This window comes from Adiantum capillus-veneris, chromosome 11, assembly GCF_014529385.1.
Source record: "Adiantum capillus-veneris isolate H3 chromosome 11, ASM1452938v2, whole genome shotgun sequence".
Classification (NCBI taxonomy): domain Eukaryota; kingdom Viridiplantae; phylum Streptophyta; class Polypodiopsida; order Polypodiales; family Pteridaceae; genus Adiantum; species Adiantum capillus-veneris.
Window position 1 is genome coordinate 54,350,188 of NC_140941.1, and position 16,110 is coordinate 54,366,297.

The following is a 16,110-nucleotide window of genomic DNA, read 5'->3' on the forward strand; positions in this document are numbered from 1 at the left end:
TGAAATGTGTTCGCGTCATTACCTCCGGTATGACTAGGGGAACACTTTATAACTCTGCCGCGAAGTCAACTGAGCAACCGGTCAGGATATTTTTAAGTGGCGAGCCCGAAACGGGCAAATGCTTGTAAATGCCCCAAGTGTCAACTTTTCGTGAACTTTCCTCTTGCAGAAAAATGGGCGCTGATTTTTATGCTGGGAGAGGCCTCATTTCAGCTTTTGTCACAGGTTAAGAGCTATGGAGTGCTTTCTTTCCCTCTCATGTACAGTGTGGTGCTAGGAGTGATGCCCTGCACACTACACACTGCTCTCTCTCTCCCCTACGTGCAGTTATGTGATGCCCCACAAGATGGCTACTCATTTGATTGATGTACAGTTGTGTGGGTTCATGCTTTTGTGCTGAGGCAAGAGCTTCCTTGAGCAGGAACAGGGGTAGCTAACTGCTGCTCCAAAGCAGGCACTGGTGAGGGTCATAACCTCACCGTACAGGTGCAAAATCAGCGCTGTGTATGGGCTGTAAATTCACTGTTTTTTAGCCGTACGGACGCCAGGACCATTGGGAATCGTGCCCCACTGGCAGAGGACAGTTAGGGGATTGTTTGGGGCTGAAAACAGGGCAAAAACCAGTAAATACAGCGTGCTGAATTTACTGTTTTTGGACAGGAATCAGAGGGTATACGACAGTGCAAGCGAGTTCCAGCAGGGGAATTGGTTTCGCGCAAGTTTTGGGGCTGATATGCTGCCGAAATTTGGCCAAATCAAATGGTATCTAGGTGGATACACGTGAAGGATTCCCAGGACCTCACCTTGTAATTTATCCTCCTAAAGAATAAAGAAATACCGAAAGGGGCGCCAATTTTGGGGCCTACAGGTTGTCGGCGTCTGCTCGAAGCATTCTAGCTTCCGAGCCGTGTGTGTGTTCAAGTGTTAAATCCCGTCGCAGGTTCTCTTTGCAAAGTGCTCAGTGTGTGTGTATAAAGTAAAGAATTTCGGGTGAAAGACAACGCCTACCGCCCTACGGGCCGGTTTCACCGCCTATGGATGCAAAGTGGATGGAAGAGCATGAACTATCAAAGTCACCAAATGTATTGCAGCTTTACCTTGAAGCCTTTGGGTTATAACCTATCTATGCCCCAACCCAACGTGTGCAAAGGAGGGGTAATGATGGAGCTAGTACATCAAATGTACATATGAATTCAGTGTAATAGATGGAAATGACAAAAGTATGAAGGTCTCATTAAGTTATTTGTATCTATGTGTTACGACCTCTCTTACGGATACATGCCATGATAAAAGAGTGTTAATTGCACAAGATCATCAGTGGCGTGTAATTATGGTATGCAATTGAGGACGTTTGCGATTTCAAGAGGGGGGTATGTCATGGGGACGTGGCAGCTATTAACTATGTCACGAGGACGTGGCAACTGCTAACTTTAGTTGTTGGTTTCTTTCCAATGGGTTTTGTTTTATTTTTGAGACCTTCTTGAACTAGCAAACGGTCTGACATTGTATGGCCAATGTGAACGGTAGTTTCACCTGCAGACGGGAAGTGGTCGTCATTGGAATTCGTATAGTAAGAGGATGTGTAGGCTCACAGGAAGATCATATAGGTCCCCTCGTCGCACTTAGCAAGTTGGTGGAAACTAGGAACTGAACTCAATAAAGGCCTAAAGTCAAGGTGCGACTACTAACTGAAAGTATCCGATAGTTGGGCCACATTGCACTTTTGGATGTGGTCCCAATGAGGATAGATGGGCAGATGACCACTGGGAGCCCAATGGAATCATTTCCTAAAATTTAGGAAACTGCTATTTTGGGCCGTGAAATGTGTTCGCGTCATTACCTCCGGTATGACTAGAGGAACATTTTACAACTCTGCCGTGAAGTCAACTGAGCAACCAGTCGGGAGATTTTTATGCGGCAAACCCGAAACGGGAAAATGCTTGTAAATGCGTCAAGTGGCACATTTCTGTGCACTTGCTTAATGCAAAGAAGAGGTAGCGCTGAATTTATAGCTGGGAGACTCATTTTGAGTTTTCCTGCCAAAGGTTAAGAGCTATGGAGTGCTTCCTTTCCCTCTATGTACAGTGGTGCCAGAAGTGATACCCTAGATGCTACACACTGCTCTCTCTCTCTCTCTCTCTCCCTTACCTGCAATTATGTGATGCCCCACAAGAGGGCTTTTCATTTGACTGATGTACAGTTGTGTGGGTTCATGCGCGATTGCCAGGGCAAGAGCCTCTTGCACAGGTACTGGGTTAGATAGTGGCTAATCCCCCGCAGGTACAGGTGAATTTGGAGAGGTTTCACGTGAGAAATCTCGTCCGATTCAAAGGGCAAGTAGCCCTACAGGTGCGGGAGCTCGAGGTCTTGCTACAGATGCGACCGACACGCGAAACGGAGCCTAAAACAGGGAATTACAGCCTGCTCTGTATTTTTGCAGGTTTAGGGTTTCGGCCCTAAACGGTCCCTAATGCCCCCAGGAGGTTCGAGGACGCGAGGGGACCGTTGTAGAGGTGATCTGGCGCATTTTTGGGGCAGAAAACAAAGAATTCAGTGTGCTGCAGATTCTCGCCAGGTTTTGCAAAGTGTCCGTATGCGTCGGGAAAGTATTGCGTGGGGATACTGATTGTGAAGCGTCCTAGTACAGTTATGCTGTCGAAATCGGGCCAAAACACATGTTTCTCAACCTGGATTATGCGGGGCAGCTCGTAGGAGATAACAGGTTTTATTCCCTCTGTTAAAGAATAAAGAAATACCGAAAGGGGCGCCAATTTTGGGGCCTACAGGTTGTCGGCGTCTGCTCGGGGCATTCTAGCTTCCGGGCCGTGTGTGTATTCAAGTGTTAATTCCCATCACAGGTTCCCTTCGCACATTCTCTTTGTGTGTGTATAAAGTAAAGAATTTCGGGTGAAAGCCAATGCCACGGGTCGGTCCACCACTACCTTTTTGTCTTGCTCTCCCACGACAAGTAAACCTTATTAAATCTGGAATTGCTTTGTCTTAGCGTCCTCTTCTACTTCTTCAATTGTTTCAACTTCGTCAAAGTCTTTTGTCCCCGCAATCTCCTTGTATACTGCTGACCCTTTTTCTTCTCTCCTTCCTAGAAAAGAGAAGACCCTGTTTTCATAGTCAATTGCTACAGCTCTTGACCCGATGTCTCTGGGAAGAACAATTGCCTGGATCTGATGCCTTTGTAACCAGCGAGTCACCTTGACAAGGTGGTAGAAATACTACGAGAGAGAGAGAGAGAGAGAGAGAGAGAGAGAGAGAGAGAGAGAGAGAGAGAGAGAGAGAGAGAGAGAGAGAGAGAGAGAGAGAGAGATGAAATGTAATTTTAACGTCTTCAAAAGGCCAAAATGACCTATGAGACCAAAAGGTTACATGTGCTAAATCTAATACCAGATATGGGTACAAAAAGTACAAAGAATTGAAAAGAAAATAGTGGGAAGGGGTGGGGTGAAAGCTGATACAATGGAGCTCTCTGACAGTCGAGGCATTATATACATATACATCAGTATCTGGGACAGCTACTATGTCGTGCTAGTATGGTATGGATCCTCTGTCACAATCTGCGTCGATGTCGAGAGGGCCCCCTCATCTGTGGTCAACGAGACCGCCCCAACTCTATCACCCGATCGAGCAGTATGCCTCTGGTGCCTCTAGTGTTGTTATGCTGTGGGAACTGCTCAAACTCCTCTGTCTGTGACTGAAAGAAATCTATAATTTTCCGCCGTAATCTGCCTCTAGTGCCTCTAGTGTTGTTATGCTATGGGGGCTGCTCGAACTCCTCTGTCTGTGACTGAAAGAAATCTTCATCTGTAATCTGCAGTAGTCGCTGGATCTCTCTCATTGTGCCCATCTTCAAGAGGTCCTCTCTGTGTTTGCGAATCTCCAGTAAGTATAATCCGAGGCATCTCTGATCCTGGTATCTCATGACTCTAGAAAATGGCCCAAAACCCTCTCTGAATAGACAGTGAAAGCGGTCTCATATCTCATAGTATACTGGGCAGTGACATATGTAATGTAGCGTGTCTCTGGCTCTATTTGGCACACTTGACAAATCCTGCACTCAACGGGTACTCCTCTAAATCTGCTTGTCTCGATCTCTAGATGATGTGAGAATGTGCGTATCTGACAAATAGCACATCGTATCCCGTGGGATAGATGAGAATCCATGTATCCTTGTCTGATCACAAAACCATCCTTCGTGAGTTGGAGAAGATGCTTTCTATAGAAGTCATCTTCGTACCTAGCTCATGTGTAGGTTGTATCCATGTCCTCTTCGTATCCAACTGAATCAAGTCCTGTCTGATGAGCCTCATAATCTTTTGCCCTAGTGAGGGAGATGGAGGGTGCATCTGGAGAATATTGAAATGGGGGTAGCCGGTCCATACTAAAGCCATGTAACTGAAACCAAGATGCCATCTCTGCATACCAACATGATCTATCTCCCTGGAATGCCAGTTATGGCGAAGACTCTAGTGCTAATTGAGCATACATGTCTCTAGGGAGAGCCCAAGTGCTATGCATAAATGAAACTGATCGAGTGAGTGCCTCCACTACCAATGGAGGAGCAGCGAGCTCCTCCATAACAATGTCATGTGGTACTGAGGCCTTGGTCCTAATCATCCGAGAAATCATAGACACCAAGGGCTTCTCCATACATCTCCATACATCTCCATCCATCAGTACTGCCAGCTCTGCTATGATGATCAACTGAGGGGCCCCATATCTCCACTCCATACCACTCCATACAGCATAGCCGAAGTGACCAAAGTGTCAAAGAGCCAAAGCTTTGTTCGAGGTTCCTAAACTAAACCAGCGAACATATCCTCTCAAGTCTCCCCAATGCTGCATAGGCTCTGGTCAATCGCGTATCTGCTGCACGCCTCAGGGAAAATACTGGACCACTGAAAACCGCCCCAAGATAAGTGTATGTATCTCCATACACCACTGTCTCTCGACCATATGTAAAAGTGGGGGCGGACCTCCTTACCCACTGCGTCGTGGTGTTCAACACCATTACCTTGGTCTTACCAAGGTTCATAGACAATCCACTGTCCCATGCAAATACATGCAATGCATCCAAATGACGTTGCATCCCCTCTCGAGAATCGGAGATCAGCACAATATCATCAGCATATAATAGCAACGGAATCCATGTCCCTGCAAGCTGAGCACCTCTATCACTCTCTGTATGTACATAATCTGAAAACTCATCTACATATATCCCAAAGAGAGTCGGAGATAGGGGACAACCCTGCTTCATTCCAATGGTGGAGTGAACCATGTCGGACATGCCCTGAGTAGTGCGTACATGTCCTACCATTGTCTTGTATAAAGCTAAGATCCCCCAAATCAGCTCTGTGGGCACCCCCATGTCTTGCAATCTGCATATGAGTCTGGCTCATGGCACTATATCAAAGGCTTTGCAAAAATCCACAAAGCTACAATATATCCTCTTGCCATGGTGTCTACCCTCCTCAATAATGGCTCTGAGTGTCAAAATCTGGTCAAGAGTGGAGAAACCTCTCCCGAACCCTATGTCCTGCTACCCGTATGTCCTCTCTCTCTGCCCATCCACTCAACTCATGTTCAAGAATTGATGCATATAGCCTAGCCAGAGTGTGACCAACCAATATGATTCGGTAATTCCCAGCAAGCATAGGATCTTCCGGCTTGAAGATAGGCACAATAGTGGACATACTCCAAGTGTCAGGGAAACCCTCATACATGGCTCTATTAACACCATGGCAAGAGGCTCTGCAAGCATATCTCTAGCATGGATAAAGTGCTCTGCTACCAGACCATCATGATCCTGTGCTCTTCCTGTCTTCATCTTGTCAATGGCTTTCCTTACCCTCTCCGCTGGAAAGAAAGTACATGTTTCTGGGCATGCCTCTGGAGCGTCAAGCAAAGGTGGCTGCCCCGATGCTGTATAGAGATGTAGCATATTTCCCCCATGTCTCTATGGAAGTGATGGCTGGCGGTGGAGAGTGCTCATTGAAAAGTCTCCATGCCTCACTAGATTCTTGACTCATAAACAACTGATATAGATCACGCTCTAATAGAGATAGGTAAGCCCTCTTCTTTCGTCGCACTAGGCGGCGGCACATAATCCGCAACTATCTATGTGTAATAGTACCCATGAGCACCTCTCTCTGTAATCTGATCCTCGTCTCTCTACACTCCTCATCATTCCAACTGTTCTCAGGCATGCTCTGAGATCGTCTGCGTGTAGGCTCGCTGTGGGGATATGCCTCTGATGCTGCATCATGTAGCGTCTCTATCAGAATCTGGGTGAGCTCATCTAGTGGTCGTCCCGGATCCTGTGTGCATAGCTGACTCTATATCTCATCAGTGTACACGTGATCCATCTCCCTCCTGAAGGTATACCGAGTATGTGTGGAGGCCTCTCCCAATGGAGCTGCGTTGAACTGGAACCATAGAGTGAAAGACAAGATAGCATGATCGACTGCTACCCCAACCGGCCTAATTCCCACCACGAAATCTTGAAAGGAAGGAATGAGTCCTGGCAGAGCCATAACATAATCCATTGTACTAGCGCCATGCTGATGTGGAAAGCATGTAAAACCACCAGTTGCAAGGAATCTCTGTAGGCCATTCAAAATGGCCAATCCATGTGCAGTCTCCATATCAATCAAGTATCTTCCATCCTCAGTGTGCTGCTCATCTTGTGATAATCTAGACACGTCCATTTCTGTAATATCAAGGTTCCGCATCAACTCCTCTGAGGTATCAGAGAATACTGTCTGGTGATGGGCAATCCTAGCATTGAAATCCCCTAAGATAATAATGTCGCCATCTCTGGAAAACTCCCATATATCATCATCTAAAATAGAGAAGGGGGAATGTCCTCTAGGTGATGCATATATTGACCTACTAGGAGGGAAATAGCAAATAGCGATGTAGAGATATCTGTCTGTCTCTGCCTTCAGTCTCACCCACATGTACCTAGCATGCTCATCCCTCCGAGCTATATGTATCAGAGACTGTAGCTCCTCCTTGAATAAGACTGCCACTCCTTTTGAACCTCGTCCTTTGCACTCTGATCGAGTCTCCTGTCTGCAAGTTGTCTCCATCTGTATCCGCTCACATGGGGCATGGACTGCCTTGGGGCCTGATGCGTCTCAGAGTAGAAAATGATGTCTCTCCCTGTGAAACTATCCTCAAAGGCCCCTACATCAAGGAGCAAAGATCCATTACAATTCCATGTAGCCACTTTGAGTGTGGTCCCACAAGTCTTGCACCGTCATGCGGGGCGCTTCTCCATAATAACCACTCGTCCATCCCTGTAGAAGGCCATTTTCCCCTTCTCTCCAACTGTCATTATCTCGGGCATAACTTCTTTCATAAAAGCAAGTTGTGTGAGTGTGAGGTCATCTCCAAGGAATATGCCCGTTTTCTTTAGTATAGGATGCTTCTTCAAGGTCCTTCTTTGCCTCCATGGACGGGAAGCGCATGATTAGAGCTATTTCTTTTGAAGTCTCCCCATTTCCTTGTGTCTTCTTCCCTACCCTCCATGCCTTTGTATGAGTAGCCTCACTACCCATCATGCGGAGAAGTTCTTTGACTTCCCCTTCCACATCATCTCGGTCTTTTAGACCGGTTATTCATATGTGCAAAGCTCTAGTCTTCCTTCGTTGTTCTTCTTCTAAAGTCATGTTGATGATTGTAGGAGTGGGGATAGATGTGGTTTCTTTCCCTTTCCCTTTCTTAGCGACTTCTATCCATTTCTCCGTCTCATCCGCCTTCTTCTGTGCCTTCGTGATAACATCCACCCACGAAGACGTCTTTGCCCCATTCTGTTTCTCTTCCTCTTTGATCATCCGTACCCGTTCCTTGATGACCTTGATTTCCTCTATCACCGAGGGCTGGAATTCACCTTCCTCTAGTCCATTGCTTACTCTATCAGCAAGCTCTCGCTTGAGGGCTGAGACCTCTTCTTTGAGTGCTTGTGAATCCGCCTTAAGTCCTTGTATCTCTACGTGCAGGTCCTCTTTCTCCTCCTTCCATTGCATGCCTTTGTTGAGGAACATTTGAAGAAGGTTTGCCTTCTCCTTCCACCATCCTTCCATCTCTGCTTTACATTCCTTCATCTCCTTGAGGGCTGAGACCTCTTCTTTGAGTGCTTGTGAATCCGCCTTAAGTGCTTGTATCTCTACGTGCAGGTCCTCTTTCTCCTTCTTCCATTGCGTGCCTTTGTTGAGGAACATTTGAAGAAGGTTTGCCTTCTCCTTCCACCATCCTTCCATCTCTGCTTTCCATTCCTTCATCTCCCTTTCCACTTGTGTTATCCGCTTGTTTGTAAGCATGAAGGTCGCATTCGTACGGGAATTGCAAACTGGTGAAGCGCTCAGACCTCCATCGTAACGGCCCCTGTTGTGCAGGCCCTCAGTTCTGCTCGTGTTTAGTAACACTGCTGAGTGCTGATGGGGTTCTGCTGCTCCAACCCGCATTGGCTAAATGCGATGGCGACCTGCTATGCAAACTATCCCAGGTCTGTTGCAAATAGACCCACCTTGTTGCGACCTACTGCGCAAACTGTCCAAGGTCTGTTGCAAAGCCCTGAACACCACTCGCATTGTCCAGCGTGTGGTGCTTGCTTCGCTCAGCACACGCTGCTTGCTCTACCCCACATGCGCTACCTACTATACACTCCAGCAGTTCAATGCGCAATAGTTGATGGCCTGTTCACTCCAGCAGTTCCGCAGCCCGCGTGCACTTGATAAGCAGCAGGGCTGCGCGATGGTGGGGGAGGGTCTGCACAGACCAGCAGGGCAGCAGCGAACTAGTAAGTCTGCTGTTGTGTGCCGCCTTCGACAGCGCCCAAACCCCCACACTGCACTGATGTAAGCTACCCGCCTGCACGTACTGTTGTGTCTGCACCTGTGTGTTGCTATGACTGCTGCTGTGTAGCCTGTTATAGCGTGTCTGCAGAGAGAGAGAGTTAGAGAGAGAGAGAGGGTGCGCCTGCATGACCTGCTCCCCTTGCGTTTCCACAGCCTTGCGCGTTCAGCAGCCCCTGTGCGCTCAGCAACCCCAGCCTTGCACGTCCAACAGCCCGCCATGGTCAGCAGCCTGCCACAGAGAGAGAGAGAGAGAGAGAGAGAGAGAGAGAGAGAGAGAGAGAGAGAGATGAAATGAAATGTTATATTAACGTCTTCAAAAGGCCACAATGACCTATGAGACCCGAAAGTTACAAAGTGGTGGATCTGATACAATGTCAGAGTAACAAAATAACCTAACAACAGTACAAAACAAAGATATATACTATGGGGTCCTAGGTTGGTCTATGTTAGTCAAGCAAAAAAGTAAGCAGAATAATGGGCGGCTTGTTGGGATAGCTGAATCACAAGAGATCTAGCATCAGTCGTTGGCGAATCTCATCAATTTCCTCCATGGTAAGTAGTCTGACCGGGCGTCGTGTATGCCTGGCCAGCGTGCTCCGAACTTTTTGTCGTAGCCTTCGTCGATGCTGTGTAGTTCTTCGCAGTCGCGGGCGCCTGGATTTCCCCAGTTCAATCGCTCGGTCAATCAGTGTGCCTCTGGTGTGAGACGGGGGGAGCTCTGCTGTGGGAGTGGCTCTTGCGGTTGTCCCGTGTCTGCTCTGAAGAAGTCTGTGATCCGTCTTTGGGACTGGCTCGCCTCGCCATTCATCAGGCTATCTCTGTGTCTACGCAGCTCGAGCAAGAACAAACCCAGGCATCTCTGATCTTTGTATCCCATGACTCTTGAGAGCGGTCCAAAACCCTCTTTGAACAAGCAATGGAAGTGACCTCGTATCTCGTAGTAGACGGGGCAGCGACATGTGTAGTGTAGCTCTGTCTCAGGTTCCATGTTACATAAGGGGCATGTCCTGTCCTCTGTCGGTACTCCGCTGTATCTCCCAGTCTCAATCCGCAACTGGTGAGAAGATGTGTGTAACTGGCCGATAGCACATCGTATCCCATGAGACAAGTGGGTATCCATGTATCTGGGTCTCGCCACAAAACCATCTTCCGTAAGCTGGAGGAGGTGGTCTCTGTAGAAAGCCATCTTCGTGCCCAATTCCTGTGCTGGTTGTATCCATGTCCTCCTGGTGTCTAGCTGGGTCACGTCTTGGCGGATGAGCTTGGTGATCTCTGACTGTGTAAGAGTGAGAGATGGTGCATCCAATGAGTACCGGAATGGTGGCAGCCTGTCTATGCTAAACCCATGTGCCTGAAACCATGATATCATCTCCCCATACCAACATGTTGTATCTCCTTGTATGGCTAGCTGTCGAGAGGATTCAAGTGCTATGCGAGCATATCCGTCTCTAGAAAGTGCCCATGTGCGGTTTATGAAGGAGACTCATCTGGTGAGCGCTTCCACCACAAGTGGGGGGGCCGCTAGCTCTGCTCGGATGATGGCCCGTGGTACTGATGCCTTGGCTCTAATGAGCCGCGAGATCATAGAGACGAGAGGTTTCTCCATGTTCCCCCATCCGTCTGAGCGACCCGGCCTCCCGTGGTGATCCAATGAAGGTCCCCATATCTCGGTTCCATAGAGCAGTGTTGAAGCCACCAAGGTGTCAATGAGCCAGAGCTTCGTCCGGGGCTCCTGAAACTGAACCTGCGAACACATCCTCTCCAATCTACCCAATGCTGCGTGGGCTCTAGTAAGTCTGGTCTCTGCTGCTCTTCTGAGTGAGAATGCAGGTCCGCTAAAAACCACTCCAAGGTAAGTGTAAGCGTTTGTGTACTCCACCGTCTCCTGGCCGTATGTGAATGTAGGTGCTGACCTCCTGATCCACTGTGGGGTGGTATTAAACACCATAACCTTGGTTTTACCCAGGTTGACAGACAAACCACTTTCGTGGGCAAACGTATGCAAAGCATCCAATTGACGTTGCATTCCATCTGGGGATTCGGAGATCAACACTATGGCATCAGCATATAACAAAAGTGGAATCCATGTCCCTGCCAATTGAGCACCTTTATCCCCATCGCTGTCAATGTAGTCAGAAACCTCATCCACATACATACCGAAAAGAGTAGGAGAGAGCGGGCAGCCCTGCTTCACCCCAATAGTGGAGTGAGCAGGTGTAGAGAGTCCCTCCGGGGTGCGTACATGCCCTACTACTGATCTATACAATGCCATGATCCCCCAAATGAGTTCTGTGGGTACTCGCATTTCCTGTAGTCTGTGCATCAGTCTAGCTCTTGGGAACGTGTCGAAAGCTTTGCGGAAGTCCACAAAGCTACAATAGATCCGTCTCCCATGAGATCTGCCTTCTTCGATGATGGCCCTGAGTGTTAGGATATGGTCAAGAGTAGAGAAGCCTCTCCTGAATCCTGCCTGCCCAGTTGCACGTATCTCTTCCCTCTCTGCCCATCTACTCAACTGTTGCTCCAGAATGGATGCATACAACCGTGCCAGTGTGTGCCCAATCATAATAGTGCGATAATTCCCAGGCTCCATGGGGTCTCCTGATTTGAAGATAGGTACGATCGTAGATAGGCTCCAAGAGTCTGGTAGGCCCTCACACATGGCCCGGTTAAACATAACTGCTAGAAGCTCTGTAGTAGGTCTTTGGCATGCATGAAATGCTCAGCGACTAGGCCATCATGATCATATGCTCTCCCAGTCTTCATCCTGTCAATAGCTTTCTTCACCATCTCAACGGTGAAAAAGACACATGCGTGTGGGCATGGATCGGGGGGGTTGGGGAGGGCCGGCTGTCCAGGTACTGTGTACAAAGATGATGCGTACTGCCCTAGGTCTCTGTGGAGGAAATAACAAGGAGGGGGGGGGGGGGGGCTGCTCATGAAAGAGCCGCCACGCCTCACGCGAGTCCTGACTCAAGAATAGATGATATAGATCCTGATCGAGTCGCGAGCCAAAAAAGCCCTCTTCTTCCGCCGCACCAGGCGTCGGAAGTCAATCTGTGACTGTCTGTGAGTGACGTCCCCCAACAACACCTCCCTCTGAAGTCTCGCTCTAGTCTGGCGGCACTCCTCATCGTACCAGCTGTTCTGAGGCATGCTCCCTGATTAGCGGCTCTTCTCAAGCTGGGTGTGTGGGTATGCTTCTGTTGCTGCCTCATGTAATGTTCGTGTCAGTTTAGTAGTTAGCTCTTCCAGAGGTCGCCCCGGGTCCTCAGTGCATAGGCGTCTGTAGATTCCGTCCATGTATACAGAATCCGTCTCCCGTGTGAATGTGTAGCGAGTAAGGGCTGCTACTCGTGGCCTGTGTGCTACACTGAACTGGAAGGAGATGGTCATCGACACCAGAGCATGATCCACTGCCACCCCGATCGGTCTGGGCTCAACTGTGAGATCCTGGATACTAGAGATGAGATTCGGCTGTGCCATGACATAGTCCACTGTGCTGGCTCCATGTCTGTGTGGAAAGCATGTAAAACCTCCCGAAGTAGGAAATCTCTGTAGGCCGTTCAAGATGGCCAATCCATGTGCAGTGCCCATGTCTATCAGGTGTCGCCCATACTCAGTACATTCCACATCGTGTGATAGTCTAGAAAGGCCCGTCTCTGCAACATCTAGCTCTCTTAGCATCTCCTCTGAAGTATCATAAAACACTGCCTGGTGATGGGCAGTCCTAGCATTGAAGTCCCCTAGGATGATAATGTCACCGTCCCTAGAGAACTCCCATATGTCATCATCCAAAATAGAGAAAGGGGACTGTCCTCTGGGTGATGCATAAACTGATGTACTCAGGAGAAAGTAGCAAATAGCTAGATAGAGGTATTTGCCTGTCTCTGCTTTCAGTCTCACCCACATGTACCTAGCCTGCTCGTCCCTGCGGGCTATATGTATCAGTGGTTCTGCAGATCCTCTCTAAATAACACTGCCACTCCCCCCGAGCCCCGCCCTCTGTGCTCTGAGCGTGCCTCCTATCTGTAGGCCGTCTTCCACTTGTATCCACTGATGTGAGGCATGGATTGCCCTGGGGCCTGGTGTGTCTCAGAGTAAAAGATGATGTCTCTTCCAGTAAAGCTATCCTCAAAGGCACCCACATCAAGACGCATAGATCCATTGCAATTCCAGGCAGCTACTTTGAGTGTGGTCCCATAAGTCTCGCACCGTCATGTGGAGCGTCGTTCTAGTATTACCACTTTTCCGTCTCTGTAAAAAGCGATCTTGCCTTTGTCCCTTGCTGCTCTAATCTCCGGCCTTACTTCCTGCATATGAGCGATCTGCGAGAGGGTGAGATCATCCCCGAGAAAGATGCCAGTCTCTTTAAGAGTTGGTCTTTTCTTCAAGAATGACTTCTTTGCTTTCATGGAGGGAAAACGGATGATGAGTGCTCTTTCTTTTGAGGTTTCTCCATTGCTTCCATTTTTCTTTATGTTGCCCACTCTCCATGCCCTTGTGTGCGTCGGCTCATGAATCCCCATCAAGGCTGTGAGTTCTTTTACTTCTTCGTCCACATTGCCTTTGTCTTTAAGACCGCAAATTCTCACATGTAAAGCGCGCACCCTTCTCCTTTGCTCCTCCTCTAGTGTCTGATTAATGATGTTGTTGGGTGTGGGAGTGGGTGTTATTATCTCCTTGCCTTTTCCTTTCTTGGCCACCTTGATCCATTTCTCGGCTTCGTCCGCCTTCTGTTGAGTTTTGGTAAGAACATCCACCCAAAAGTCGTCATTTCTTTATGCTGCTCTTCTCCTTCTTTGATGGCCCGTACTTGTTCCTTGATCGTGTTGATTTCTTCGATTACTGAGGGTTGCAGTTCGCCCTCTTCCAGTGTGTTTCTTTGCGGTTCATCTTGGTCATCTCCTCTTTGCATTTTTGAATGGCATCCTCTAGGGGGTCGGCTTTATCGTTCATCTTCCTCATGCTTGATCGCCGTCCGCAAGGGAGTTAGGTGTACGTGTGCACCCACCCTAGCAGCGGACGAGACGGCTGGGAGTCACTGGATGTACGTGTGCACCCATACTGGCGGCGATCGCGATGAGCGGTGGAAAGCGAGGCGGTGTGGCCAGGTGCCCTCAATATGCTCAGTTGTGTGTGTGTGTGTGTGTGTGTCTCGAAAACAAAAGTGAAGGAGGGGGGGGGGGGGGGGGGGGGGGGGGGGGGGGGTAAAGTATGTTAGAAATGAAATGAAGAGAGAGAGAGAACTGTACCGTGATTGTCTTACAAGAAAGAAACAAGTTGCTGTCTAGCTAAGCTCACTAGTAAAGAAGCACTTACAAATGTTCCACGAAGTCGAGAGTTTGTTGGTAAGTCTGTAATATTTGCAAAGAGAGAGAGAGAGAGAGAGAGAGAGAGAGAGAGAGAGAGAGAGAGAGAGAGAGAGAGAGAGAGAGAGAGAGAGAGAGCAAAGTAGACAAGAGACATGGAGTGGCATACTCGTTATAACAAAAGTTGTTGCAGGCTACAATGTATATTTTTCCGCATTCTGACTTCCATTCAATTGGCTTGAGAGTCTGCACTTCCATCAGTTGAGTGCAGTGGACTGGAGGACCAGTACACTTTGCGCTAGAGCTGGAGTCAAGTAGTAATCCCCTATCAATTATCCACATTGGTGACATCCAAGCTCGCATATCTACTCAGCTCCCATGAGTCGTATATCTTCCAATAAACCTCATCAGTCTACAACAGTCTAGAAAGGCTGGTCCAAAGGTCTGCACTGCACTCATGGCTCTACCCTCCATAACGGAATGGGAGCCTCGACCCCTTTATATCAGAGTCACTAGAGTGAGGAGCTGAACAGGATTCCAGCCAGTTGACTGTTGTCTCTGATATGGAGCATTACTGTTTCTATCTCCATTGTACTGTAAGCTGTGCTCATTGCTAGTACTGTTCTGTTGCGCTTGTTGTTGTTGTCACTGTTTTGTCCGTGTAGTTCTGATTAATTGTCATCGTTTTGAAATCAGCATACTGCACGTAGGAGCAGTAGTGAACTTATAACATGTTTTAGGTATAAGTGCACCATCTTTTGGCGTGGCCGCTGGGACACTCGGGGGAATTTCACACAGGCAGTGAACAAAGTTCAAGTTTACCTCTTGGAAAGTGGAGATAGCCAAACCCGTTGGAGAGAGCGGCCATACCTCAAGGTCTAGCTGTTCGAAAGATTAGCCATACAAGGGTCTAGTTGTTGTACTTGTTGTCAAAAAAGGTCTAGAGGTTTCGACAGTTAAGTCTACTTGTCTTCCATAGTTAGGTCTACTTTGCCTAGTGGACACATTATGAATCCTTGTGAGCTAGAAAGCAAAAGACTACTCAAGCTCTATCATTGAATACGTTTATCTCTATACCCTTCTTGAAATCCTCCACCATTGTCACATTCCCAGAAGGTACCTTCAATAATTGGATACCACTACCTGCATCTTGTAGAAGGCAAACTTTTCCCTGTTTCCCCGTACAATGGATGGACACTAAGCTAACCAAAAGAGCCTTTAGTATTTCAAGGTGCTTTAAGCAACAATGAATGGTGCTTCTGACAGGGATAGTTGAATTTTATTTTATTTTTTGGCAGAAAATGGAGCTAGGGATAGTTAAAATTGTTACACCAGCCTTTAACCTGCAAATCTAAAAGCAGCTCAAATGTGTTGAAAATCTACACTCAATGGTTATAGTCAGATTATCCACCATTTAAGTGGCACTGTGTGAAATGACTTTCTCATAAGACGCATTTCTTGGCAAATAAATGGAACTGGATCAAGCCCGGCAAATATAAACAGATACCGCTTAACCTTATGGCAAGGCTGCTACATGAATATCTGAAGTTCTATCACTAGTATAATTGCTGAAAAGCCAGATCAGAATATTACCTGTCAATGATCCATGATCAGTGTGCCATCCACACCAAGATGATGTAGATTCCAATCTTTCAGTCACACTACTGTAGAAATATGAACAACAAGATCATGATTGCTGCATACATATGAGGATTCCCAGAAGAAAAGGCTGTGTTTAAACTTCAAATTAAGAAATGAACAAACAGAAAAGAAGAAGACAAAGCACAGAAAGAGACACTGCAAATAAAAGTTTGAGGTCCTTCCACAAGCATACATGCTTATTTTGCTTCTTTCCATGCATCCCATGATTGATATCTGACGTACTTCATTGGTCTAATACTCATACGTGTAACTTGTAAGTAGAA

At 47.7% G+C, this 16,110-nt stretch overlaps 1 protein-coding gene across 2 annotated transcripts in view; it reads right to left on the reverse strand.

Moving 5' to 3' along the window:
- The window catches only part of LOC147447253 (2-oxoglutarate (2OG) and Fe(II)-dependent oxygenase superfamily protein), a 149,488-nt gene that overhangs the window by 26,885 nt on the left and 106,493 nt on the right, over positions 1–16,110 (reverse strand). Inside the window, exon 10 of one of the 2 annotated variants that reach the window (XM_086523102.1) lies at positions 15,779–15,846. In XM_086523102.1, coding sequence (XP_086379228.1) covers positions 15,779–15,846 — 68 coding nt within the window. Of the gene's footprint in view, positions 1–15,778; positions 15,850–16,110 lie in introns of both variants that reach the window. The other variant, XM_086523101.1, reaches the window with a different exon arrangement.